The sequence below is a fragment of the Schistocerca americana genome, chromosome 2 (assembly GCF_021461395.2).
Source record: "Schistocerca americana isolate TAMUIC-IGC-003095 chromosome 2, iqSchAmer2.1, whole genome shotgun sequence".
Taxonomy (NCBI): Eukaryota; Metazoa; Arthropoda; class Insecta; order Orthoptera; family Acrididae; genus Schistocerca; species Schistocerca americana.
The window spans coordinates 533,926,577-533,952,956 of NC_060120.1; the positions used below are offsets into that span (position 1 = coordinate 533,926,577).

Consider the following 26,380-nt stretch of genomic DNA (forward strand, 5'->3'; position numbering starts at 1 on the left):
TATGCACACACTTTGATTAATAGTTGCTTGTGAGGAACGGTATCAAAAGCCTTCTGGAAATCTAGGAATATGGACTTGATCTGAGATCCCCTGTCGACAGCACTCATTACTTCATGGGAATAAAAAGCTAGCTGTGTTGCACAAGAACGATATTTTCTGAATCCGTGTTGGCTATGTATCAATAAGTCATTTTCTTCAAGGTGATTCATAATGTTTGAGTACAGTATATGCTCCAAAATCCTACTGCAAATTGAGGTCAGTGATATGGTTCTGTAATTCTGTGGGTTACTCCTATTTCCCTCCTTGAATATTGGTGTGACCTGTGGTACTTTCCAGTCTTTAGGAACAGACCTTTTGTCAAGTGAGCATTTGTTTATGATTGCTAAGAAAGGCACTATTATGTCTGCATATTTTGAGAGGAACCTGATTGATATACCATCTGGACCGGAAGACTTGCCTTTCTTAAGTTGTTTGAGTTGTTTCGCAACACCTAAGATAACTACTTTTATGTCACTCATGCTAACAGCTGTTCTGGTTTCGAATTCTGGAATATTTACTTCGTCTTCTTTCCTGAAGAAATTACAGAAAACTGTATTTAGTAACTCCGCTTTAGTGGCACCGTCATCGGTAACATTTCCATTGCTACTGTGCAGTGACGGTATTGACTGTTTTTTGCCACTGGTGTACTTTACATAAGACCAGAATCTCTTTCTGTTTTCTACCATATTTTGAGACAATACTTCAGTGTGGAAATTATTAAAAGCATCTCACATTGATGTGTACGCTAAATTTTGAGCTTCCGTGAAACTTAGCCAGTCATATTGCAGCAGACCCCACTAGAAGTACTCATACCGCACATTAAATGGACACTGCACATACTAGCATGTGGCGAGTACTCCATGAACAACTGCATCTATATCACCTACAATAAGTCCATGCAATGCTTGTGATGACTTTGCACAAAGAGTCGCGTTGTGTCAGTGGTTGCTCCAACTATGTATTGATTGACAAGATTTCCTCCAAATCATGCTGTTCACTGATGAGGCCTTATTTGATCCAATGGTATTTAAAACAACTGTTTGAAATACTACAGTTGAATGAGGAAAACTGTAACACTGTAGTAGAGTCACACCATTAAGTATGTTTCGCTGTGAATATCAGGGCTGATATTGGGCCATATTCTGTACCTGGCCATCTGAATGGCCACCTGTACTTGAGGTTCTACCCGAGTTGTTGGAGAAGGTACTCTTCGCTGTTTGTGAGAGGACATGGATACAACATTATGGTGCATTGTCTCACTTCACTGTGGATGTCCGCAACCATCTCAACACTGTATTTCCTGGTCACTGGATCGGAAGCGGAGCACTTATTCCATGGCCTGTGAGGTCACCTGACCTGAATCCCCTTGATTATTTTTCATAGAAAATAATGGGTATATTTAAAATCACTTGTGATTGAGATCCAAATGGGTATGGAGATAGAATTAGTTACCATATTTACTCGAATCTAAGCCGCACTCGAATCTAAGCCGCACCAGAAAAAATGAGACTCGATATCAAGGAAAAAAAAATTCCCGAATCTAAGCCGCACCTGAAATTTGAGACTCGAAATTCAAGGGGAGAGAGAAGTTTTAGGCCGCGTCTCCAAATCGAAACAAAGTTGGTCCATTGTAATATGAGACACAATTTAGGTCGAATGTATGCCGATACAGCTACAGTAGTTTGGTTCGAGTCGTAACCTTAGCAGTTAAGCTTTAGCAGGTAGCCATTGCTATGCGTCAGGCGCTCCGTCCGTATTTATACGGGTACCCTTCCTTTTTCACGTGCTTCGTCTGGTTTGATTGCTTATTTTTCTTTGATCTGATAAGCGCCGTTTTCTTTGTTATAGGTTTTTACGTCACTCTAAGCTGAAAATGCATTACAGTACGGTGTCATGCATTGTTTGTCGCATTCAGATAGTGCGTGTTTACGGCCTGTCGCCGCTCGCGGCATGGCTTGCTTTTGTGCGCACTAACGCCGCTTACAATTAAAAAAAAAGAGAGGAATCGTCTCATTAGCGAAACAATGGCAAGAGATTGCTATTTGTTGTTACTTACACTGCTGCTTTCTTTGATAATGATCAACAAGAACCTTAATAATCCATGCAATGTACATTGTCTCTGGATGAATAAACTACTACTACTACTGCGCATGATAGATGTTCTGATCGAGAGTTAGCGAAAATTTTTCTCCGTTTGAAAATCTTTGCAGGCGCCTCTTTAGTACATTACATTCTGCACAGAAATTAGAGTCATCTTAGATTTAAAAATCTAGTCAATTGCTGTGCTTCATTTCTGACTGTATCACTATTAGGCATAAGAATAGTACGAATATAAACATGACATGATATGTGTATACTCCCGCGTTTGCTGTTGTCTCACCCTAGTTTCGTAATTTATTAGGCAGACAGGATTTAAATGAGATAGCAGCAAACACGAAAGAATACATGGCAAAATGTTTATATTCGTACTATTCCTACGGTGAAGAGAATACTGCATGTGATTCACAATTCATAAAAGTTCCCATTAGCAACCATCTCTTCTCACAGGTAGGAAAAAATTCAAAACGTAGAATTGGCCATATTGACAAACATTGCAAACAGTCTTGCCAGTCGGATTTACGTAGTACATTGAAAAGCTGCTACATTCGAAGATGAACAATACACAATTTGTATTTACTTTGTTGGATAATGTATGAAAATGAAAATGCAGTGGTCGAAATTCGGGACGGAGAAAAAAAAGCTCGTCTTCCACCTATTTTTGTAATTTATTTACTGACGCAGAGGATTTGGTGCCAGTATTTATCTTTGTGCCTAAAAAGCATGCCTCTGTAGCGTTACACATATTCGACGGCAGAAGTAAGTTGTGGCGGCACGCACCAACGATTTTCAGAACTTCCGCTTCTTTGCACTCGATTCTAAGCCGCAGGCGGTTTTTTGGATTACAAAAACCGGAAAAAAAGTGCGGCTTGGATTCGAGTAAATACGGTACCAGAATAGTAGCTGCCTTTGATGTAATTTGAAACAGACCGGGGGTATTTGACAGGGTGCATCAGAATCTTGTTTGCCAATGTCACGCTTGCATTGAGGTTGATAGCCAAGGGTTTCAGCACATTTTGTAAGATACAGTACAAATGGTACATTCATTGTGTCAGTGATGGTATTTGCAGTTAACTGTAACTAACATAAATAAAAAAGTACACAAGAATTTGAATTTATTCATATTATCTCCTTAAGTTGGCTTCTTTGAGCCCAGGTTCCCTACCTCAGATTGTTCGGTGGAGCATCCTCTATTCCCCGTTAAATTTTTGCATACTCTTACAGAAACACCCTGTAAATGGATCGTATGTATCTACAGACTACTTGCTGTTATACTCTGAATACAGGAATGTAAGGGCATAATATGCTGATGACATTCTCTTTTACTGGAGTTATTGTGTGCTTATTCCATTTCAACTGTCACTTAGTATTCATCCCCAAAGAGTTTGTCAGTGTATTTTTCCCCATTTTGAAGTTTATGTGTTTAGTTATCTGTTAGTTCATAGCTGGATTATTGCATGTTGACCAATTGTAAACATCCTTAAGGGTTCTATTTGCCTTCTCTGCTAGGACTTTAGAAGTTTTATGTGTGATTATAGTGTTGCTATCATCAAGGGAATTTTCACTACATGTCTAAATCATTATGTGGAAGGTCACTGCTATACTCTGAATTTGCCAGTTTTGATACATTTGTTCTTTTTAGTGTAAGATTACTACAGACTTTCTTTCATTTTCTCATGAAACAAAATCGATTATTTTACTGTCTCTGCATTTGTATGCAGATGCCATTTGGCCTTTCTTTCCATTTATTGCATTCTTTAGAGAACATAGCAGTCTGCTTCAATCTACACAGAGGGGACAATTAAGTCATGAGATACTTCCTAATATTGTGTTGGACATCCTTTTGCCTGGCATAGTGCAGCAGCTTGAAATGACATGGACTTGAACAATTTTTTGGAAGTCCCCTGCAGAAATATTGAGCCATACTGCCTTTCTAGCTGTCCATAATTGCAGAAGTGTTGCCAGTGCAGGATTTTGCATACAAAGTCACCTCTCAACTATCCCCCATAAATGTCCAATGGAATTCATGTTGGGTGACCTGGGTGGCCAAATCATTTGCCTGAATTGTCCAGAATATTTTTCAAACCAATTGTGAACAGTTGTGGCCCAGTGACATTGTGCATAGTCATGCATAACAATTCCTTCATTCTTTGGGAACATGAAGTCCATGAATGTCTGCAAATGGTCTCCAAGTAGCTGAACATAACCATTTCCAGTCAGTGATCAGAGGACCCAGTCCATTCCATGTAAATGAAGCCCACACCATTTTGGAGCCACCACCAGCGTGCACAGTGCCTTGCTGACAGCTTGGGTCAATGGCTTTGTGTGGTCTGCATCACACTTTTATCAGCTCTTGCCAACTGAAATTGGGAATCATCTGATCAGGCCATGGTTTTCCGGATGTAGGGTCCATCCAATATGGTCACAAGCCCAGGAGAGGCGCTGCGGATGATGTTATGCTGTTAGCAAAGGCACTCACATTGGTCATCTGCAGCCATAGCCCATTAATGCCAAATTTCACCACACTGTCATAATGGATGTGTTTATCGTATGTCCCACATTGATTTCTGCTGTTATTTCACACAGTGTTGCCCTTCTGTTAGAACTGAAAACTCTACGCTAACACCACTGTTTCGGTTGTTAAGTGAAGACTGTCGGGTACTGTGTTATCCATGATGAGAGGTAATGCCTGAAATTTGTTTTTCTCACAACGCTCTTGACACTGTGGTCCTCAGAATATTGAATTCCCTAACGATCTCCGAAACAGAATGTCCCATGCGTCTAACACCAACTGCCATTCTGTGTTCAAAGTCTGTTGATTTCTGTCACATGACTATAATCACATTGTAAACCTTTTCACATGAATCACCTGAGCACGTATGACAGCTCTGCGAATGCATTGCCCTTTTATACCTTGTGTGTGCAAACTACCACCATATGTGTATGTACATATCGCTATCCCATGATGTTTGTCACCTCGGTGCAAGTTATTACTTTCTGAAAAAAAAAAAAAAAAAAAAAAAGAAAGAAAAAAAAAAACACACACACACACAGACAGACAGACAGACAGAGAGAGAGAGAGAGAGAGAGAGAGAGAGAGTGAGTCTTTCAACCTGAAATTTTTAAAATGCTTTATGTCTTTGATATCAACATGGTGTTATTCAGTGTATTTAAAACAGTTTATCATTTCTCTCTTCATCAGTCACATACCCCTTGGACTTAACTAAAACCAGGCTGCAAATACAAGGGGAAAAGGCGGCAGCGGCAGCAGCAGCAGGAAACGGAAACTTAAATGTAAGTGGCTATATGCAATATTTTAGAATGTACAGTATACTGCTACATTTATTTATAGGTTTCCTTTGAGGATTAAAAATATAGATTATGTTACATATGCTTGGAATGTTCACTAAAGAGAAATCACCTAGAATAGTATGCAAGTCCATAAAATATGTATATTTTAACAGAAAGAAAATATAGGAGACTTGAGATCTGCATATTTATGTGCAATCCTCTCATAAGATATGTTTGATGTATGAAATTGTTAAACTATTTGTAGAAATTCTGGCGTTCAGATTTTTAAAAAAATTAATAGAGTTCAGCAATTTTCTTGCCATGATTGTGAAAACATTTCCGCTGCAGTAGTTCTTTCATTGCACAAAAGCCTGAATAGTCAGCATGTGCTATTTCTTGAGATTATGCCATATTACGTGATCTTGCCTAGTGGCATGCTTGCCACTAGATTTTGTCAATACTAAGAGGAAAATTTACGTCATTCATGTCAGCATAATTTTTCCAGTTTCAGAGTAACATACTGTCCTTCATTATTAAAGGTGAGCCAATCCATTTCCATTACTAACTTCTCTCTTTCATTGCCAAGTTGTAATCTTAAAACAAGCATTTATCGATTGCAAGATGCTGAAAAACTCCATTTTGCTATTTTACCATTCCCATAATTGACCTCACACATTTGTTTTATTTCTCTTTCTGAGCAAGAGACTCCTTAAGGACCATTCCAGACCAATACTTTTATGCTTGAAATTAATTCATGGAATTCAACATGACTGTAATATGTATAGATGTACTACCTAAAGTGACAAGTGAAAATTTGTACCAGGCGAGGACTCGAACCCGAATTTCCTGCTTGTTGCAAGTCGTCGCCTTACCACTTAGGTTATCCAAAAGTTCTCCATGGACTGAGCCAAACTTCTGTATGTCACACAGCTACCCATTTCTTCCCATAGATTATTAATGAAGATAAATTAATACAAGTTTTTAGATTTTTACAATTTCTTGAAATTTTCCAAAAAAATATCTGAATATCAAGATTCAGGTTTAGCTCTGTTAGTTGTGTGGCAAGTAGCAATATTTGTTATGAAGCTGCATGAGAAGTAATAATGAACTGTTGATAGGTTTCAGTATTTAATGTAAAAATATTTTCCGTGAAAAATACAAATGAAATTGAATACATATTAATAACAGGTTAAACAGGGGCTCTGTAGTGTTTCTGAGGATGAAGTAGCTTTTTCAGTGCAACAGCTTCCTTACTAATTTACTCAACTAAATCTAGATGGCAAAAGTGCAAATAGCATTAAGTAGTATAGTGATAGATTATTGTTAACAGACCAATACAGGTGAAGTTTCTTTTATGTTACTGTCAGGGCTGGTTGAAGAACATTTTCCCAGACAAGCTACATATCATTTGTATCTCTGATACCTTACTCACTCATTCAGACATTATTTCTCTTTCCTTATTCTCTTGATAAAAACTTTAAAAATAAGTCTAAATCAAGTGACTGTGGAAACAGATTTTTCTTTTAAAATACGTACTATATAGATATTCCTCTGCAACAAATAGATTTCTGAACCTTATTCCAATGATAAATATTAAAATTATAAAAAATCATTTTCTTTTAAAGAAATTCCTTAGTGCCATAAAAGCTTTAAATAAAAACAGAAAGAACTAGATCTGTTGTATTATTATACCTTGAAACTGGGCACCTATTAAATGGAATGGAAAGAATGAGTACATAAAATTTATGATACTTTTTTAGTTTACCAATATAAATTTTTAATTCTATAGTTTATTCATTGATTCACTATTGACTGAAAAAAGGAGGTCAGAAACATGACATGACAGTGCTGAATCATTCACAACAAGGTTTAACAAATGAGACTCACACGCAAAAAAAAATGCTGGAGGATTAGTGTCTTTAATTATTTTTTGAACTGACATATTTTCCCATTCATATCTGAACTGTTATCATATTCTTGGTCTCACATATTTTTCAAACGAATCTGCTATCTTATCAACTCATTTAAGAGAATTGTGATTAAACATTCACCACTAGTTTCTGTAATTAGATTAAATGTTCTTGGATAATTAATTTTTCATAAGGCTCTGCCCGGACAAAACAAATGGCCATTGACATTTGTTCTGTGAGATTCACATCAGGAGTACAATCTAATCTAAATGGTAATCCTTAATAAGTGTTAATAACAGAGTGATGAATTCATTTCGCATGACTTTACTGAGATACTGAACATTTGTTTCATGAGACAGTACTCATCTATTTTCTTTACAGAGAATATCTGTTCTTCCTAGCAATGCAGACTCCTGTGCCCACAGGAACTGTTTTTGGCACAGCAGCCTTTTAATATGAAGGACATTCAATAAGTAATGTAACATACATTTTTTCTTGGCCATTTGGATTTTAAAAAATTGTGATTTTGTTTGCGACATCCTTGAACATTCCTGTGTCATCTCATATATTCCCAGTGACTCCAAGTAGATGGCATTGTTATAAGCAGTCTTCATAATGGAATCTGCAACTACGGTGCATTCCAAGCAAAAAGCAGATATGGAATAAGATGAAAGAAGGAAAATGTACACCAATTTGCTTGCTCATTATGAAGCCGATGCTGATCATTTCTTGCCAAACAGTGTCACTGGCAATGAAATATGGATTCACTACTTTGAGACTGAAACAAACTGGCAGACCATGGAATGTCAACACACATGTCCTTTGAGAAGCAGTTCAAAACAGCACACTCAGGTGTAAAGTTATGGCTACAATCTCCTGGGACTCAAAAGGGATCATTCTGTTCGATGTCGTCCCTCATGGTCAAATGACCAACTATGAATTCTATTGTGAGACTCATAGGAAATTGGAAAAACAATTACAATGTGTTTATGGTCACAAAAATGCAAACAATTTCCACTTCTCCATGATAACCCAAGGCCACACACCAAGCCAGCACAAAAGGAGATCAAAAGAGCACAAAACTTCGGTGGGCTGTTCTTCCACATCGGTCCTACAGCGCAGATCTTGCAACATCAAACTTCCATCTCTTTGGCCCACTGAAGAATGGATTCCATGGGGAGCACTGTCACAATGATGGGAAAATTGTTGCTGCACATGAGCTTGGTTGAGATGGTTGCTTGTAGAATGGTGCATAAAGGCGCATGGGCTCTTACATTACGGTGGATGAAGGCTACAGAACTGAACAGAAACTACACTGATAAATAACCAAAGAACTGGGGAACAATTTAGTGTGTTTAAATCGTAAATAAAACCACCCTGCTTTGACAAAAAAGGGATTTTGTGAATTATTGAATGACACTCATACTTCATATTGGTGTTGAGTCTCAGGCTGAATGAGTCTCTGATTTGCGTCACCAAGCATTTGTCAGGACACAAATGCAAGCATAACTCTCAACATGTTAGTATGCATTAATATGGTTTGAATTTTTTTGTATTGGACTAGAATTCCAGATATGTTTTTCAAGTCTGTAAGCCCTAACATATCTGCAGGTGAGATAGTATCGGCATTAAAAAGTTTCTAATAAAAGGAATCAAATTTTTTAAACAGAATAAATGAGCCATTCTTTGTGGATTTCTCTTTTGTTAGACAATTTTCATTTGCAGTTTGCAAGAGTAAATCTTTTCCTTCTTTTATTTACAGGGAAGTAACATCAGTTATTTGGCTATGGCTCTTTGTACAAGAGCATGATGCATGTTATTAGTCAGCAAATCAGTTAAAAATGTTTGAGGAAAATGGCCATTCCTGCAATCAAAATTCAGTTTTAAAAGTGTTAAATAAACTGATAAGGTGTTCTTATCCCTACTGTACAGGTGAAAAGTTGATAATCAGGCACAACTGGAAAGTGTGGGAGCAAGAAAATCAGAAGTCTGTACTTTTTGATCCTTCTAGATATGGCTATGCTATGACATGTCTTGAAAAAAAAAAAAAAATTCAAGCCCAATTAGATGGAAACTTAATCAAAAAGTTTACATTTCAAATACATTTATACTAACTAGGACTATATTTGATGCTGAACTCAATTGAAGCTTGTAAGTATATATTCAGAATTATCTCACAAATGACTTGTTTGCAGGGTCATTTTTACTAGAGGGTATTCTATTTACTTCTGTCATTGTATACCTCCAATCATGTCAGTTTTTGCTGCTAATTATGATACACACTGTATACAAATCTTGCACTTGTGCATCTGTGGTGGTCCTTTCAGCTTGCCTCCCTAAGCAGCTGCTTGTGTTACTTGGGCCTTAAAGTGACCATGGTCTTTGTCTTTCATTATTATATACCTTGATTCATTCCATATCCTTGAAGGTTCTCTTTCTCAGCAGGATCTGTGGAACATGATGAATGGATGGATGGATGGATGGAAGGAAGGAAGCTAGATAGCTAGATAAACAAATTTAGAAAATATAGCACTTTGACTAAAGATGTCTCAATTTTTTTCTTTAAAAAAATAATATTTGATACCTATGTGCTTGAATATGGGGACTGACACTGTGCTTGCATCATGCAAGACATATTCTGGTATTTACACTACTTGTAGCAAATGGGCAATGCCCCTCATAAACAATTATGTCAGAATAATATGACCCTAGCTTCAGATGGATTTTTTCAGATTTACGTCACATCCACCAAATATAACAGGATGTACATCCAGAAATGGAATATTACATAAATCTTGCTGCTTGAAATTCAAATTTCTGGCGATACATTCAATGCAAACATAATTAAGAATTAAAATTCGCCCACAAAGGAAACAGCATTTGAACCTTTGGCTGTTTAATGTGTGTTTTTTGTGAGTGTTATGTGTCTTGGGAATTGCAATGATTAAAATTCCAAGATTAGTTATAGTACGTTTCACAAACAATCATGGCTACAATCATCATCATCATCATCAACATCATCATCATCATTTAAGACTGATTATGCCTTTCAGCATTCAGTCTGGAGCATAGTCCCCCTTATAAAATTCCTCCATGATCCCCTATTCAGTGCTAACATTGGTGCCTCTTCTGATGTTAAGCCTGTTACTTCAAAATCATTCTTAACTGAATCCAGGTACCTTCTCCTTGGTCTACCCCGACTCCTCCTACCTCTACTGCTGAACCCATGAGTCTCTTGGGTAACCTTGCTTCTCCCATGCATGTAACATGACCCCACCATCTAAGCCTGTTCACTCTGACTGCTACATCTATAGAGTTCATTCCCAGTTTTTCTTTGATTTCCTCTTTGTGGACACCTTCCTGCCATTGTTCCCATTTACTAGTACCTGCAATCATCCTAGCTACTTTCATATCCGTAACCTCAACCTTATTGATAAAGTAACCTGAGCCCACCTGGCTTTTGCTCCCATACCACAAAGTTGGTCGAAAGATTGAACGGTGCACAGATAACTTAGTCTTGGTACTGACTTCCTTCTTGCAGAAGAGAGTAGATCATAGCTGAGCACTCACTGCATTAGCTTTGCTACACCTCGCTTCCTGTTCTTTCACTATGTTGCCATCCTGTGAGAATATGCATCCTAAGTACTTTCGAAATGTTTCGGTTGGTAGGACATGTTCTGAGGCATCAAGGGATCACCAATTTAGTATTGGAGGGCAGCGTGGAGGGTAAAAATCGTAGAGGGAGACCAAGAGATGAATACACTAAGCAGATTCAGAAGGATGTAGGTTGCAGTAGGTACTGGGAGATGAAGAGGCTTGCACAGGATAGAGTAGCATGGAGAGCTGCATCAAACCAGTCTCAGGACTGAAGACCACAACAACAACAACAACAAGTACTTGTTCTAACCTGTTCTAACTTTGTTCCTCCTATTTGGCACACAATCCATTTATATCTCTTTCCCACTGTTATTACTTTCATTTTGGAGATGCTAATCTTCATACCATAATCCTTACATTTCTGATCTAGCTCTAAAATATTACTTTGCAAACTTTCAATCAAATCTGCCATTACAACTAAGTCATCCGCATATGCGAGACTGCTTATTTTGTGTTCACATATCTTAATCTCACCCAACCAGTCTATTGTTTTCAACATATGGTCCATAAATAATATGAACAACAGTGGAGACAGGTTGCAGCCTTGTCTTACCCCTGAAACTACTCTGAACCATGAACTCAATTTACCGTCAACTCTAACTGCTGCCTGACTATCTTTGTAAAGACCTTTAATTGCTTGCAAAAGTTTGCCTCCTATTCCATAATCTCGCAGAACAGACAATAACTTCCTCCTAGGAACCTGGTCATAACGCCTTTTCTAGATCTATAAAGCATAGATACAATTCCCTGTTCCACTCATAACATTTCTCCATTATTTGCCATAAGCTAAAGATCTAGTCCTGACAACCTCTAAGAGGCCTAAACCCACACTGATTTTCATCCAATTTGTCCTCAGCTTATACTCGCACTTTCCTTTCATTAATACCTGAGAAGATTTTACCCAAAATGCTGATTAAAGAGATACCTCTGTAGTTGTTACAATCTTTTCTGTTTTCATGTTTAAAGATTGGTGTGATTACTGCTTTCGTCCAGTCTGATGGAACCTTTCCTGACTCCCACACCATTTCAATTATCCTGTGTAGCCATTTAAGACCTGACATTCCACTGTATTTGATGACTTCCAACTTAATTTCATCCACCCCAGCTGCTTTATTGCACTGCAATCTATTGACCATTTTCTCCACTTCCTCAAATGTGATCCTATTTCCATCATCATTCCTATCTCATTGTACATCGAAATGACTATAGTGTTAGAAAATTTTTGACTTACAGTTATTCTTGGGAATACTAAGCACAAAGGAGAAATTATCTCATTGCATGTCAGATGGTAAATCTGAATCTTTTTTCCTTCCTTGAGACTAAATAGCAGTGGCAGTGCAAGTAATAGTAACAGATATGTGTTGCCACAACTGTAATAAGATAGCAATCACAGACTACCATTAGATATATCTGAGTCATTGTAATTTTTAAGTGCTGTTGATTTTTGCAAGTCAAGGCATGTTGAGAATGATATAACAGCACGCATCCCTCTGTGTTAAGTTGGCCTCATCGGATTACAAGTTGTACTACTAGAGAAAGCAGTATTGACCTTATTGTCAAAAACAACTGATGTATATCACATTGATAAATTGTTTATCTCTCTGACAGCAGAATAGTAAAATTTGTATCACATTAACAATTAGGAAATTTGCATTATGCATGGACATTTGTGATACAAAATGGTCTGAATACTTGAAAGACTGGTCATCCTCAGTTTGTACCGAATGCCTGTTAGTGGTCCTTCAAAGATTTGAAAAAGATCTATTAAAAAAGAAAATGGATATGTGGAGAGTGGAAATTGAAAAGGTTCTGGTTTTTTTTTTTTTTTTTTTTTTTCACTAAAGGTACTTTCAGTGCTATTTTGGTCTCAGTACTCTGTTGCATGTCCCTCGATTTGATTCAGGTGCCAAACCATGGAGGAAGTCTTTAAAACATGTGTTAGTAGATGGTGCATAATCTTTGTGCCAAGCTGTGCTTCTCTTTGAAGTGCCAAAATCTGAAAGATGTGACAACTAATTTTTCCTGACCACAGCTGTACCAATTAAAAACTTAATGCTGTATTTCTGTACTTGTGTTGTCACAAATAAAATGTGTTGCCTCAGTGTTAATGGCACTTTAACAAAAAATTTGTAACTACTATTTTATCAAAATAAGACAGTTTTGAGACTGTGACTGTGTAAAAAATAAAAGTTGATTCCTGCAGGCACAGAAACAGCAACCAGCCACTGTTAATAATGCTGTTTACTTGCACAAGTAATGCCTCTATTGGTTTCGAGCTGACAGGTTCATCTTCAGACAACTGTTCATTTGAATATTGCTGTCATTGTTGTTTACATTAGTCACTGAAAAAAAAAGCCAACAACCACTGATAAAAATGCTATTTGTATTATTAAGAGTAGCTGGGTGTTATTTCCTTCTTTAGAAGAATTATCTTGTAAAAACTTCCTTATTACACAGAAACACTCGGTCTCTTGGTATGGCTGTTAGAACAGTCTTAATAAAGTGTTTTCTAATTTGTCGTATTATTTTTTCCATGATGGTCTCAGGATACCTTCTCAGTTTATTGGATACAAATAAGTTATGTACAATTATTTTTTTATTCTCCTGCACATATATAGCTTTTGAACTTGGAAGAACTTTGGAAGAAGGCTTTCAGATCTAGTTCTGTTGAATGTTTATGATGTCAATCTCCACTTGAGAAACAATATAATCAAGCTGCAGTCACTAGTATATAACCAGTTCTCTTTGCCAAGCTTTTCTGCTGTACTGAAATATGCCTGATATTTAGAGAATCACCCACCACAATTTGTGAATCCTGCTGGATTATGTTTTATACTGTGTTGTCCGTTGTATGTATTATGTGAGATTTGGCACTCAGAACCTTTCAATTTTCATTCTTCATATGTCCTTGAACCAGGAAATAAATTAGAGGATAAGCAGAGAAACCGACAGACAGAGTTGCTAGGATACAAATACTGGTACCTGGTCAGCTGTGTTACACTGTGGGCATCTGTGTTGCAAAGTCTGCAAGATATACTGAGTGTCCAAAAACAAATAGTGGAAAAGACACCACCAGCATTTTCAGTCATGTAAGAAAAGACCCACTAATCAACACTGTCTAACCAGCTGAAAGTTGATCTGTTTTTACTTTTACACGTCCATGAAGATTGATATCAACCATCCCACAAAAGCCTAGTTACAAAGTTTTGATAACCAGAATTTACTAAGGAATGTAGGAATATACTATAACCCCTACATATTGCCTGTATAGAGCAAGTAATTAAGTAAACACAAAGGCATTTAAGCTTTGACTCTTCCCGTGCTTCATACACAAATGGAATGAGAAGAAGCCGTAGTATATGGTACAGGAAGTAACATCTGCCATGCACTTCATAATGGTATGCAGAGCTACAGCTAGCCCACGAACACCATTCACAGTGGAGATACATCGTTGTTGGTGCATTGATTTTTCAGAACAGTAAACAAACAACTTGAAATAAGATTTCTGATTCTCTTTTGATTTCTTGGTCTGTTATGCTAGAAGAATTCAAGTTCCCATTGCCTGACACACATTAACATAACTTCTATTAAAGACGGTAATACAGACATCAAAGTAAATATATTACAAGGAAAAGATAGTCATATCAGATAACAAAATAAAGGCAATATGGGATATAGTGAAGGAGGACACCGGTAGAACCAGACATGAAGAGGGGCAAATAGCATTAAGAGTAAATGATACATTGGTGACAGATGTGTATAGTGTTCCAGAACTTTTTAACAAACATTTTATAACTGTTACTGAAAAGTTGGGGTTGTCAGGTTCTGTAGATGCTGCCATGGGATACCTCAGACTAGACATTTCAAGTAACTTCCATAATATGAATTTCACTGTCACCACCCCAGCAGAAGTAATGTCCATCATAAAATCTTGAAAATTGAAAACATCTAGTGGGTATGATGAAATATCAACAAAGTTAATTAAAGAATGTGATTCTGAGTTAAGTAACATATTAAGCTATGCACATGAAAAGGGAAAAAAGATGAGTCTGAATGCTTCTGTGAAGAACCACAGAAGACTCTGAGTAAATACAGTGCTACTGATCAGATTATTATGATGGGTGATTTCAATGCCAGAATAGGAAATATACCAGTAACAAACATTATAGGTCCATTTGGAGAACCAATATGTAATGAAAATGGAAAATTACTAAGAGATTTTGCCACTTACAACAATTTAAATATCACAAATTCACTTTTTAAGAAAAAGATTATACACAAGTATACTTGGGCCAGCAGAGGTCTTAGATCAATAATTGACTAAATCTTAGTAAATGAGAATCTAGTGGGCCAAGTAAGGGATGCAAGAGTGTATAGTGGATAAGATATAGGATCAGATCATTTCTTACTTATCTCCAGAATAGATCTTTTTACAAAATGGAAGAAAATAACTAAACAGGTAACAAACCAACAAGATCAAAGCAGTTATAAGGTATACTTTCTTGAAGAGGACAGTATCAGACACCTGTACCAAAGGAGATTAAATGAAGAACTAGCAAACTTACGAACTAAAGACAATATAGAAGAAGAATGGCATACTCTAAAGAATATTGTATGCAGAGCAGCAGGAGAAGCTCTTGGTAAAAAGAAAAGAATACAGAAAAGAAGAGGCCTAAAAATTTGGATTGAGGATATAGTTAAAGCTGTCAAAGAAAAACAGGATGCATATATAAAACACTTAAGCAACCCCACTCTTGAGAACAAACAATACTATAAGGAGAAAAGAAATAACGCTAAATGTATAGTAAGGAAAGCACATCGTCAACAGTGGGATAGGTTTATTTCTAATATTGAACATGATAACCACGGAAGACAACAAATGGCATATAAGGTTTTAAAAACCTTAAACACATCAGAAAGAGAGGAGATACAAATAAATAGTATTGAAGAAGAACAGTGGACAAATCATTACAATGAATTGTGGTATGATCATACAGCACAAGAAACTGAAATTGAACAACTAGACAAGAAAGGATTAGGTGAAATACAGTCTGATGAATTAACATCTGTACTAACATCACTTAAGAACAGAAAAGCAACAGGAAAAGACAGCATTAATGCTGAATTATTAAAATATGGAGCAATGACGCTACACCAACGACTGCTACATCTCTTCAACAAATGTTGGAAGAAGAAGAGTATTCCCAAAGACTGGAAAACAGCTAGAGTAATATCAATTTTTTAAAAAGGAAATAAAAGCCTATGCAGTAATTACAAAGGAATAGGTTGACTGAACTTGTCATGGAAAGTATATGCTAAGATTTTAAATACAAGACTTAAAAACATAGCAGAAGCAGTACTGCATGAGGAACAAATGTGTTTTAGGAAACGATGCTCCACAATAGGTACAGTTTTTATTCTACAGCAAATAATAGAAAAATGGAGAGAGTATAATGAAGAAACGCACATTGCTTTTATTGACTTTAAAAAAGCTTTTGACAATGTCAATAGACAGAAACTTTTGGAAATAATGACGAATCGCGGATATCCAAAGCATCTAATAAATACGATAAAAAGTCTATATCAAGACACAAATATCACTCTAGGTCTCAATGGAAAACAACTAATGAGGTACCAACTAACAAAGGGGTATGACAAGGCTGCTGCATCTCTCCAACTTTGTTCAATATCTACATTAATGAAATAATACATACAAGGAAATCAGAATTTCAGAAAGGCATCTACTTAGACAGGAACATTCTTTTAAATAATTTACTATATGCTGATGATGCAGTGATCCTAGCAGATAAGGAAGATGACCTTCAGAAAGGAATCTACTTGCTAAAACAAATAACTGCAAAATTTAACATGGAAATTTCAAAAGAAAAAACTAAGACAATGGCCTTCAGGGGGAAAGAACCAATCAGAACCAAAATAGATTAGAAGAGTTTAGAGCAAGTAAACCATTTCAGTTACCTTGGATGTGAAATTCAGTTGGGTATGTGGAACAATCAACAGGAACCTAAAAAACAAAACCAGGAAAGACACTCAAATTAAATTTCACAGAACTGTTGCAGTTCCCACACTGCTCTATGGAAGTGAGACATGGGTGATTACCAAGCAGTAAGGCAGCCAGATTCAGGCACAAGAAATGAAATTCCTTAGAGGTGTTAAAGGTTGCACATGAGAAGACAGGCTAAGAAATCAAGATATTAGAGAAGAACTGCAAATCTTTTGCCTCAATGATAAAATTTGAGATTACAGAAGAAAATGGAATGAACGTCTACTAGGAATTGAGAGTGAGGAGCCTTCCCTTAAAGGCAAGAAATTATAAATGTCAAGGGAGAAGAGACAGAGGAAGACCGCAGCAGGGATGGGTACCGTGACAGGCGATTCCTGCCTAATACCTGAAGAGAAGATGAAGATTAAGCTATCGGTGTAACCAGTCAATTATCTGTGGAATATTTCCTGAATGGTTGAAATATGCTGAAGTTAAGCCACTGTTTAAGAAGGGAGATGAAGAAATAACATCAAATTTCCATTCAATTTCTTTTTTGCCAGCATTCTCAAAATTTTTAGGAAAGGTAATGTACAATCGGCTTTATAACCATCTTATCAGAAATAACATACTGTCAAAGAGGCAGTTCAGATTTCTAAAGGGTTCTGATATTGAGAAGGCTATCTACACTTACAGTGAAAATTTACTTAGACAAAAACTGCAGGCAACTGGTATATTCTGTGATCTGTCGAAGGCATATCCTTTTAAGTAAATTAGAATATTATGGTGTAAAAGGAAATGCTGCAAAATGGTTCAAATCTTATATCTCGGGCAGGAAACAAAGGGTGTTACTAGGAAAGAGACATGTATTGAGCTATCAGGCATCATCCAACTGGGAACTAATTACATGTGGGGTCCCACAAGGTTCCATCTTAGAGCTCTTGCTTTTTCTTGTGTATATCAATGACTTTAACATTGCCAGATGCCAAGTTCGTTTTGTTTGCCGATGGTGTGTGTGTGTGTGTGTGTGTGTGTGTGTGTGTGTGTGTGTGTACCATATAGATATAAAGTACAATCTAACTTCTGCAACATTTCAGTGCAGCAATGTGTTCATTGTAAATAAATATTGTAGTAGTTCTATTATATGTTTATTACCTTATAAATAAAAAAAAAACATTTTTTAAAATTTTAAATTCAGTACATTAATGCGATCTTAGTGTTGTAAAATGATGCTTTCATACAGTGTTCATAAAAAAACAAAGAGAGAGATGATCATTCCACTTGGGACCTGTGGAAGGTAGATCAGCTAATTGTTTTAGTTGAAAATATTTTTCATGTATTATTGCTTTTCTGAAATGTTCTACATCCTGGAGGACCTCCTCACTCCCGATCAATTGGAATGGGAGTAAATCTGATCTGATCTAATCTAATGTATTATTGTTGTGGTCCTCAGTCCAAAGACATATTTCCTTCAGCTCTCCATGCTACAGTATCCTCTGCAAGACTCTTCATCTCCAAATAAGTAAATAAGTATGCAACTTATATCAATTTGAACTGCTTGTTGTAGTCAAACCTTGATGTTGCCCCCCCCCCCCCCCCCCACTTTTTATCTCCCATTACCAAACTGAAGATTGCTTAATGACTCAGGGCGTGAAACATTAACATATCACTTCATTGGTCAAGTTTTACCACAAATTTATTTTTATCAGATTGAGTTCAGTACCTTCTCATTAGTTATTCCACCTACCCATCTAATTGTCAACGTTATTCAGTAGCACCACATTTAAAAAGCTTACGTTCTGTTCTTTTCTACTTGTTGTCCACATTTCACTTGAGCATTAGGCTACACTCAAGACAAATATCTTAAGAAAAGCCTTCTCACTACCAAAATTTATATTAGATGTTAACAAATTTCAGAAATACTTTTCTTGCTATATACAGTTGGCATTTTGTATCTTCTCTACTTCAGCCATCATCAGTCACTTTGCTGTCCAAATAGCAAAGCTCATCCACTGTGACAAATTGCTTGTTGGCTTCTATCTCGAGTTCTTCGGCCGACGTTTGTTTGATAATTTTTCTGACGTGTTGCCAGCATGAGTGGCCAGCATCATCAAAGCTTCACCCTCCATCACTGATGGTGGACCGCAGTCATGCTCACTTTCACAGATTGTGTATACCTGACAAGTCAACATCCAAGGGCTTTCCCATGGTAATTTCTGCTGCAGTTCTTCCCTTGCTACCTGCAGTGGTCATTCTCTTCAGCACGGGAATCCAGGATCCATTCACTTAAAGGCTTTCTCCTTTCTTATTGAAGCTAGTGTCATGTTTGTATTTCTAGAGCTTCCCTGACCAAGTGGATGTAATAACTCGCTTTCTACAGCCATAACTTCCTTGTTGGTGAATTTCACTATGTGATAAGTCTCACATAGAGCATCCTCCACCTCCTCTCTACCTGCCCCAACTTGCAATACCACTTATGTTCAGTGATCCTGGCTTTAATCCATCATCCAGTCACTCAAACATAGACTTTTCCACATTTACGTGATATTCGGTGTATTCCCGACGTTGCAAGTGGGTCCTTTTTCTCCTTTGCAGATCTGATATACTTTTTGTTCTTCTTTGTCAATTTTTAAATAATCTTTATGCCATCTTCACACAATATACAGCCAATTCTGTCCATCACTCTGGAAATATATGGCAGAAAGGCCATGAACAACTTTTCTTTTTCTGATGTGTCACGTCACCAAGAGTTCAATTCTGTGACACTTCTTATGTAACTGGTGGAGTACTCATTGCTCCTCAGAATGCTTTCCATGTGTTGCATCTTGCTTCTGAGATATTGCAGCTCACATATTCATCTTGCTTGTGTTAAGAGTGTGTTAATCATGTCTCTTTTTTGGCTCAGGTGATGGTTTGATAGCTTGTGCAGATATTGGTCTATGTGTGTCAGTTTTTGATACATGCTGTGTCCCAAGTTTTCATTGTCCCTTGTGACCAGCACATCCTGGTCAGCTTTGATGTTGTTTCTTTGTTTACTAAAGGGTGATCAATGATTTTCTGGCACACATTGGCTCCATATTCTGGCAAGATATCTTATTATGAGCCATTTCACGTGGAATGGCAACTTCTACAAACAGCTGGAAGGCATGAGCATTGGTCGCTCACTTAGCCCAGTGGTGGCTAACTTCTTCATGGAACATTTCAAAGCACAGGCACTGGACTTAACACCTTGTGACCTAAAGTGTGGTACAGATACGTCGACAAAACCTTTATTGTATGGAACCATGGTGAGGAACAGCTTAGTGACTTCCTAAGACACTCAAACAGTTTCCATGCCAACATAAAATTTACCATGGAGGTAGAAAGGGGTCAACAGCTACCCCTTATAGATGTGCTGGTCATGAGGGATTGTGGAAACCTGGGACATAGCATGAATCAAAAACCAATACACATGCACTGATATCTGCACAGACTATCAAATCACCACCTGAGCTAGAAAAGAGGCATGATTAACACACACATAATATGAGCAAGATGAATATGTGAGCCACAGCATCTCAGCTGCCAGATGCACCACCTACAAAGTGTGCTGAGGAGCATTGGGTGCTCTATCAATTACATAAGAAGTGTCATGTAATTACACACATCAGAAAAACAAATGATGGGTATGGCCTTTCTACCGTACATTCCCAGAGTGATGGACACAATCAGCTGTATATTCTGCAAACACAGCATAAAGACTATTTATATAAACTGACGAAGAAGATCAAAGAGTGTCTCAGATCAGTGAAGGAGAAAAGGGACCCACTTGCAATGTCAGGAATATGTTGAATACCATGTACATGTGGAAAAACATAAGTTGGAATGACAGGATGATCAGTTAACAACAGGGTCCTGAACAAAAGCAGAATTGCAGGTTTAGGCAGGTAGAGAAATTGGCCAGGCAGATGATGCACTGTGAGAGACCAAGCTCATAGCGAAACTCGCTGATATGGAAGTCCGTGCTGTAGAGAAGAGTCATTCCACTGGCTTGTTCAGGGAAGCTGTAGAAATACACAAACATGGTGATAGCTTCAGCAAGAAAGAAGAAAGCCTCAAGTTGAATGGATCCTGGATTCCTGTGCTTCAGAGAACGAATGTTGCAGGTAGCAAGAGGAGATCCACAGTAGAAATGACCACAGGAAAGCCTTTGGACATTGTGTGCCAGGTACATAAATCTTCAGCTGTGAGCACAAGTCCACTCCTACAACGGCAATGGATGGTGAAGCTCCGACAATACCAGCCACTTCTGCAGGCAAAATGTCAGATCAAACAAACGTTGGCCGAACAACCCGAGACAGAAGCCAATGGGCAACTTGTCAACAAATTTTGTACTATGCCTCTTCAGGGAGGGGATTTGCAGATTGTACCAACTCCTTGATTGTTGATGGGAGAAGAAAGCACATGTGATGTCCTCTCTCGCCTTTTTACCTTGTCAGGAAATGTAAGTGCCTAATCACTACCATCCAAGCACATCACATCTATGAAAGAATGGAACGAGCTTTTCTTCACGAGTGAATTCATGAAACATGGAGATACTTGGCAAAAGCAGGTGGGGACGTTTGGACATCTTCTACTGACTAAGTAGCAGCTTGCATGGAGACATCTGAGATGGGACTGACAGCATCACTCACAGGAGCATGCAGAACAAACTTGACTTCTGCACCGAGTGACAGAAGAAAATGTTTGCAAGATGCGGGAAGCAGATTGACAAGGTGATTTCTGACATGTGATGCATGGTGGTCAGTCTCAATGACAGATAGTTGACTAAAGAGGGACAGTCTGTCCTTCAAAAAGGAGGGAATTTATCTATCATTCTGAGAACATTGCATATGGAGGATATCATTGATAATAGAAAGTGGCCATTTGCCCCCTTTCTTGTGTGGAAACTGAGGAAATACGCACTGAACCCCCGGTATGCTGCACTAAGTGAAACCAACAGCATGCAATCTGAAAAAAGAAGAGTTACAAACTATCAAGAGTCTTAATGCTAACAAGACTATATTGGTAAATGCAATTGCTGTAATGAAGACAGAAGATTATGAGCCAAAGATCTGGGACCTATTAGATCCAGAGACATACTGAAAACTAAGCTCAGATACAAAGCAGCAGCTCACATGGAATATGAATCAGCTAATCGAGTTGTCTTCTTTCTCAGCAGACATACAGAGGAATCTATGCAACACGAAAGCCCTGCCACCTTGGCTGTACGGATTACCAAAGATCCATAAGAATAATGTTCCATTAAGATTGATTGTCAGCCTGCCTGGCTCACCAACATATAAAGTTGCCCCCTCTGCTCCAACTGCATGTAGGAAAGGCTGATACATACATAAACAGGGTGTATACGACCCGGGACAACCGGGAGATCCGGGAAAAACCCGGGAATTTTTTCATCCGGAAAAAACCCGGGAATTTTTTACAATTCCGGGATATTTTCATTGTTTTAGTTTTCTGTTAAATTTTTGTAATTTTGACTGGTAAGAACCGATACTCTAACGAAGGATGTTACTGTATCCTGCTACTGCAGAATAATACTTCATCAATAAAACATAAATGAGAGAAAAAAACGAAAATAACTTAAATTGCAAAGGAAATGCTCCATATACGACGACGCCACACAGTGCCCATATACGACGACGCCACACAGTGCTCATGCAAGCGTGTGCGAACAGCAAAATGTGTCAAAGGCTTTAGGAAGACTGTGCAATGCTTCATAACAACAAATTACCTCCGATGAGCGTGAAGTCACAACTGTTTACATTTAGGCCCGTCCACACGCAACGATCTGTCTGCGCAGATGTCTGCGCACATCACATCTGCGCAGACAGATCGTTGCGTGTGGACAGAAGATATGCACCAACCTGAGGTGTGTGCAAACCTGAAAGTTGGAGTTGGAGGTTTGAGCGAAACCTCTCAAATCTGTGGGTTCATACCACATCTGCGCAGACAAGTTGGAGCGTATGGACAGGAGATCGCCGCAAATCTGGCGCGAAACAGCTGTTTGCTCAGTCTAGTGTTTGTATTTGTGCGCATAGTGAATTAAAATGGCTGATACTCGTCATTGTTCTCGAGAGTTAGTAAGTGAATTCATTAAAATATATAGAAACCACCCATGTTTGTGAAAGATTAAAAGTAAAGAATATAGTGACCGAGACAAAAAGACAGCAGCATACAATGCTCTAATTGAAAAATTGCGGGCACTTGACGCCTCGTCAAATAGAGAAACGGTAATAAAAAAAATAAATTCGTTGCGAACTGGCGAAATTATTTGCAGATGGATGTCGAAAGTTATAATTATCTCTTAAAGCTTGTAACCCCTCATATTATGAGAAAAAATACTTGCACGAGAAGGGCAATTTCTCCTCATGAACGGCTGGTGGTAACACTAAGATTCCTAGCAACAGGAAGGAGCTACAAGGATTTGGAATTTTCAACTGCAATATCGAAACAAGCGTTGAGTAAAATAATACCCAACACATGTGAAGCTATTTACGCTGTCCTGAAGGATGAGTACATGAAGGCAAGTCAAGTAAATTAAGTCTGTCAGCGAACTGTTTACCGAAAAGAGTTATCCAAAGTTCAGAAATCTAGAAGATCTGGTGTAAGAGTAGATCAAGTATACCAGCCAACGTTATGATATTTTGATCTTCTTGGCTTTCTTAGTGATCAAGCAGGAGTACAACTGAAGATGAAATTGGAGTGTCAATGTGGCAGGAAATGGAACACAGGGTAATGTAAAACAAAACAGGTTCGCCCTGCAACTCTCTCAGTAAATGTACGTGAGAAAACTGCTTTCGCTTTAGCAACCACTGTCTACACCATTTTGACCGCTTTCTCTGTTTCCTGCGGTTGATCTGAATGTTTTTTGCAATACAAGTTGCGAACACAGTCCACAACAGAACTTCCTCCATGTCTATATTTCAGAATAACTGAATTAAATTTTTGACGTTTACGGGGAGCGTTGTCGCTTGTCACTGATATTTCTTTTCTACACCGACAGATGGCGGGCGAGTAGTAGATTGGGGTTTGTGTCGTTTGAACACACCACGTTTGCAGCGATCTTTTGCATGTACAGTCATCTGCGCCAGTGTCTGCGCAGACAGATCGTTGTGTGTGGAGCGGGCTTTAGATTCGTTTTAGCAGTTACGAGCGTGCTCATGCGCATACGCAGTTGAGCCGCGATTGAGTTGTAGATTCTCCCACTTCTGGCTACAGGAATGTGGCTATTGGCTGTGCAAGCAGTCGCAGCAAGCAACCAGATGCTACCGGGGTAAAGGGGAGCTAAATTCATAATCGCGAGGGAAAAAGAACTTGTTTCACAAAGCGCTTAGCATCCAGCGCACGTTGGTCTAACAAAGATTCATATAATTTTGAAAAGCATCCCTGTTGGTTTTTGAAAATTTTTGAACACATTTTAAGTTGATTTCTGAATGAATCTTAAGTTGATTTTTGAATGCGTGCATAGTGTATGTGATGTGTCTGTCAGGAGAATCCTCGTCGCATCTAGAAATAAACTTTCCGCAGACAAAAGGGGACGGGGCTATACGAGCTGAGGGAGTAAAGCCGAACGGATGAATGCCAATCGTTGTCTGATTATGTGGTTGATTGGGTTTGCCAATGATCAGCGTTGTTATCATTACTAGCGAAATCCATAGATTCAGACTACCAGAATGGAAATAGCCGGCCGCGGTGGTCTCGCGGTTCTAGGCGCGCAGTCCGGAACCGTGCGACTGCTACGGTCGCAGGTTCGAATCCTGCCTCGGGCATGGATGTGTGTGATGTCCTTAGGTTAGTTAGGTTTAAGTAGTTCTAAGTTCTAGGGGACTAATGACCACAGCAGTTGAGTCCCATAGTGCTCAGAGCCAGCCAGAATGGAAATAAACGGCTAACAGGAATAACAGGCGAGAAAGATTACGTATTATCTACTCGGTGTATCCAAAAAAATGAAATTTTTACAGAAAATTTTTGGCCAGATCGTTACACTAGTAAGGACCAGTTGTCAGCCGTTTAAGTTATATTCAGGAAGTAACGCGGAAAACGTCTTGTACGAAAATGTAACAACGCCTAACCGGAGAATAATCGCGGGATAACTAAAACTAAACCTGTGATTCTGCTAGGGTTAGTGAAGTTAATCGGCGAACAAAATTTGACAGTGGCAGGAATAGCTACAGAATTGGTGATGACAAGATTGATTGTTAGAATGAGGAAGGAGAAGAAACGGTGACATCACACAAATTATGGAAGAATAAGACAATTCCAAATTAATATAAAAATTGCGTAATACTACTTTTCGATCTCATGCTTGAGACACTGGTGCGTATGAATGAAATGTGAAACTATTCCCTAATATAAAGCTTTTTGCTTGTAGTAGGCCTAATAGGCATTTGACATTGGTACTTTCTGGTATATTCTGTCGTGTTATAAAAATGACCATTTGTGCCAAAACAGTCTCGTTTATTAGATGTGTGTTACAAAATTGCTGCAATATTAGAAAGGCCTATTTTGTTTTATCTAGCAGACAGTGACAAAATAGACGTAATCAGATCGAGAAACCCCACCAGTCTTGGGTATTGTTTGTATTAACAGCTTTTTCAGTGTTAGGTAACGACATTTCGATTTTTCATGTAGCAAAACGTTTGATGAACTTTGATGAGGTAATAGATTCTTTCGCAGAAAGGAAAGCTGCAGTACGATTAGAGAGAAAAAAATGCTAGAAGCTAAGAATGAAGAAATCTGTACTTTCATGCTCGCCTCTTGTCTTTATTGGTTTTGTGTGTCCTATATTTAATTTTATGTCACACAAAACAGCAAGGTGTTAGTTAACAGGCAATAAAGAGTGCAAATTTTCTGAAGAGTTCTTGTTCTCCCGATTACAAATAATCCCATTCGCTATTAATTGCGAATGTTTTTTCCCTTAGGGGCGGGCTGTCAAACCGGCTGACTGGGAGAAGGAGGGGCACCACAGGACGTTTTAATTTCCACTGTCCTGAATATAGTTTCATGGTATCCATTACAAAATATACACGTTTCAATACCACAGAGCGAAATTCAGTGACGTGCGATAGAAGAACGCTGTCTGAAGAGACGTGGCACTGCACTTTGGCACACTTACGACCAAACAACGTGTCTTACATTTCCTCGACCACCTATGTTCGATGTTTCAAACTCTTCAGAAAGATGTGTGCGCTACAAGATGAACATATTTTTGAAAATTCGATTTTTTTTAGTATTGACCCGGTTAGTAAATATCGTAGATCCGGGACTGATGCGCAGAGCAGCTTGAGTTATTGTGGGTAGTTTCCACGTGACCCGTGTTTACATTTAGTGATTTTGCTGTTTCTCCTTC

General features: G+C 38.1%; 1 protein-coding gene across 1 annotated transcript in view; it reads left to right on the forward strand.

Moving 5' to 3' along the window:
• LOC124593747 (mitochondrial uncoupling protein 4) overlaps nucleotides 1–26,380 on the forward strand; it is a 431,970-nt gene that overhangs the window by 226,111 nt on the left and 179,479 nt on the right. The window contains exon 3 of the mRNA XM_047132083.1: nucleotides 5,339–5,430. Within this exon, the coding sequence (XP_046988039.1) occupies nucleotides 5,339–5,430 (92 nt within the window). The remainder of the gene's footprint in view (nucleotides 1–5,338; nucleotides 5,431–26,380) is intronic.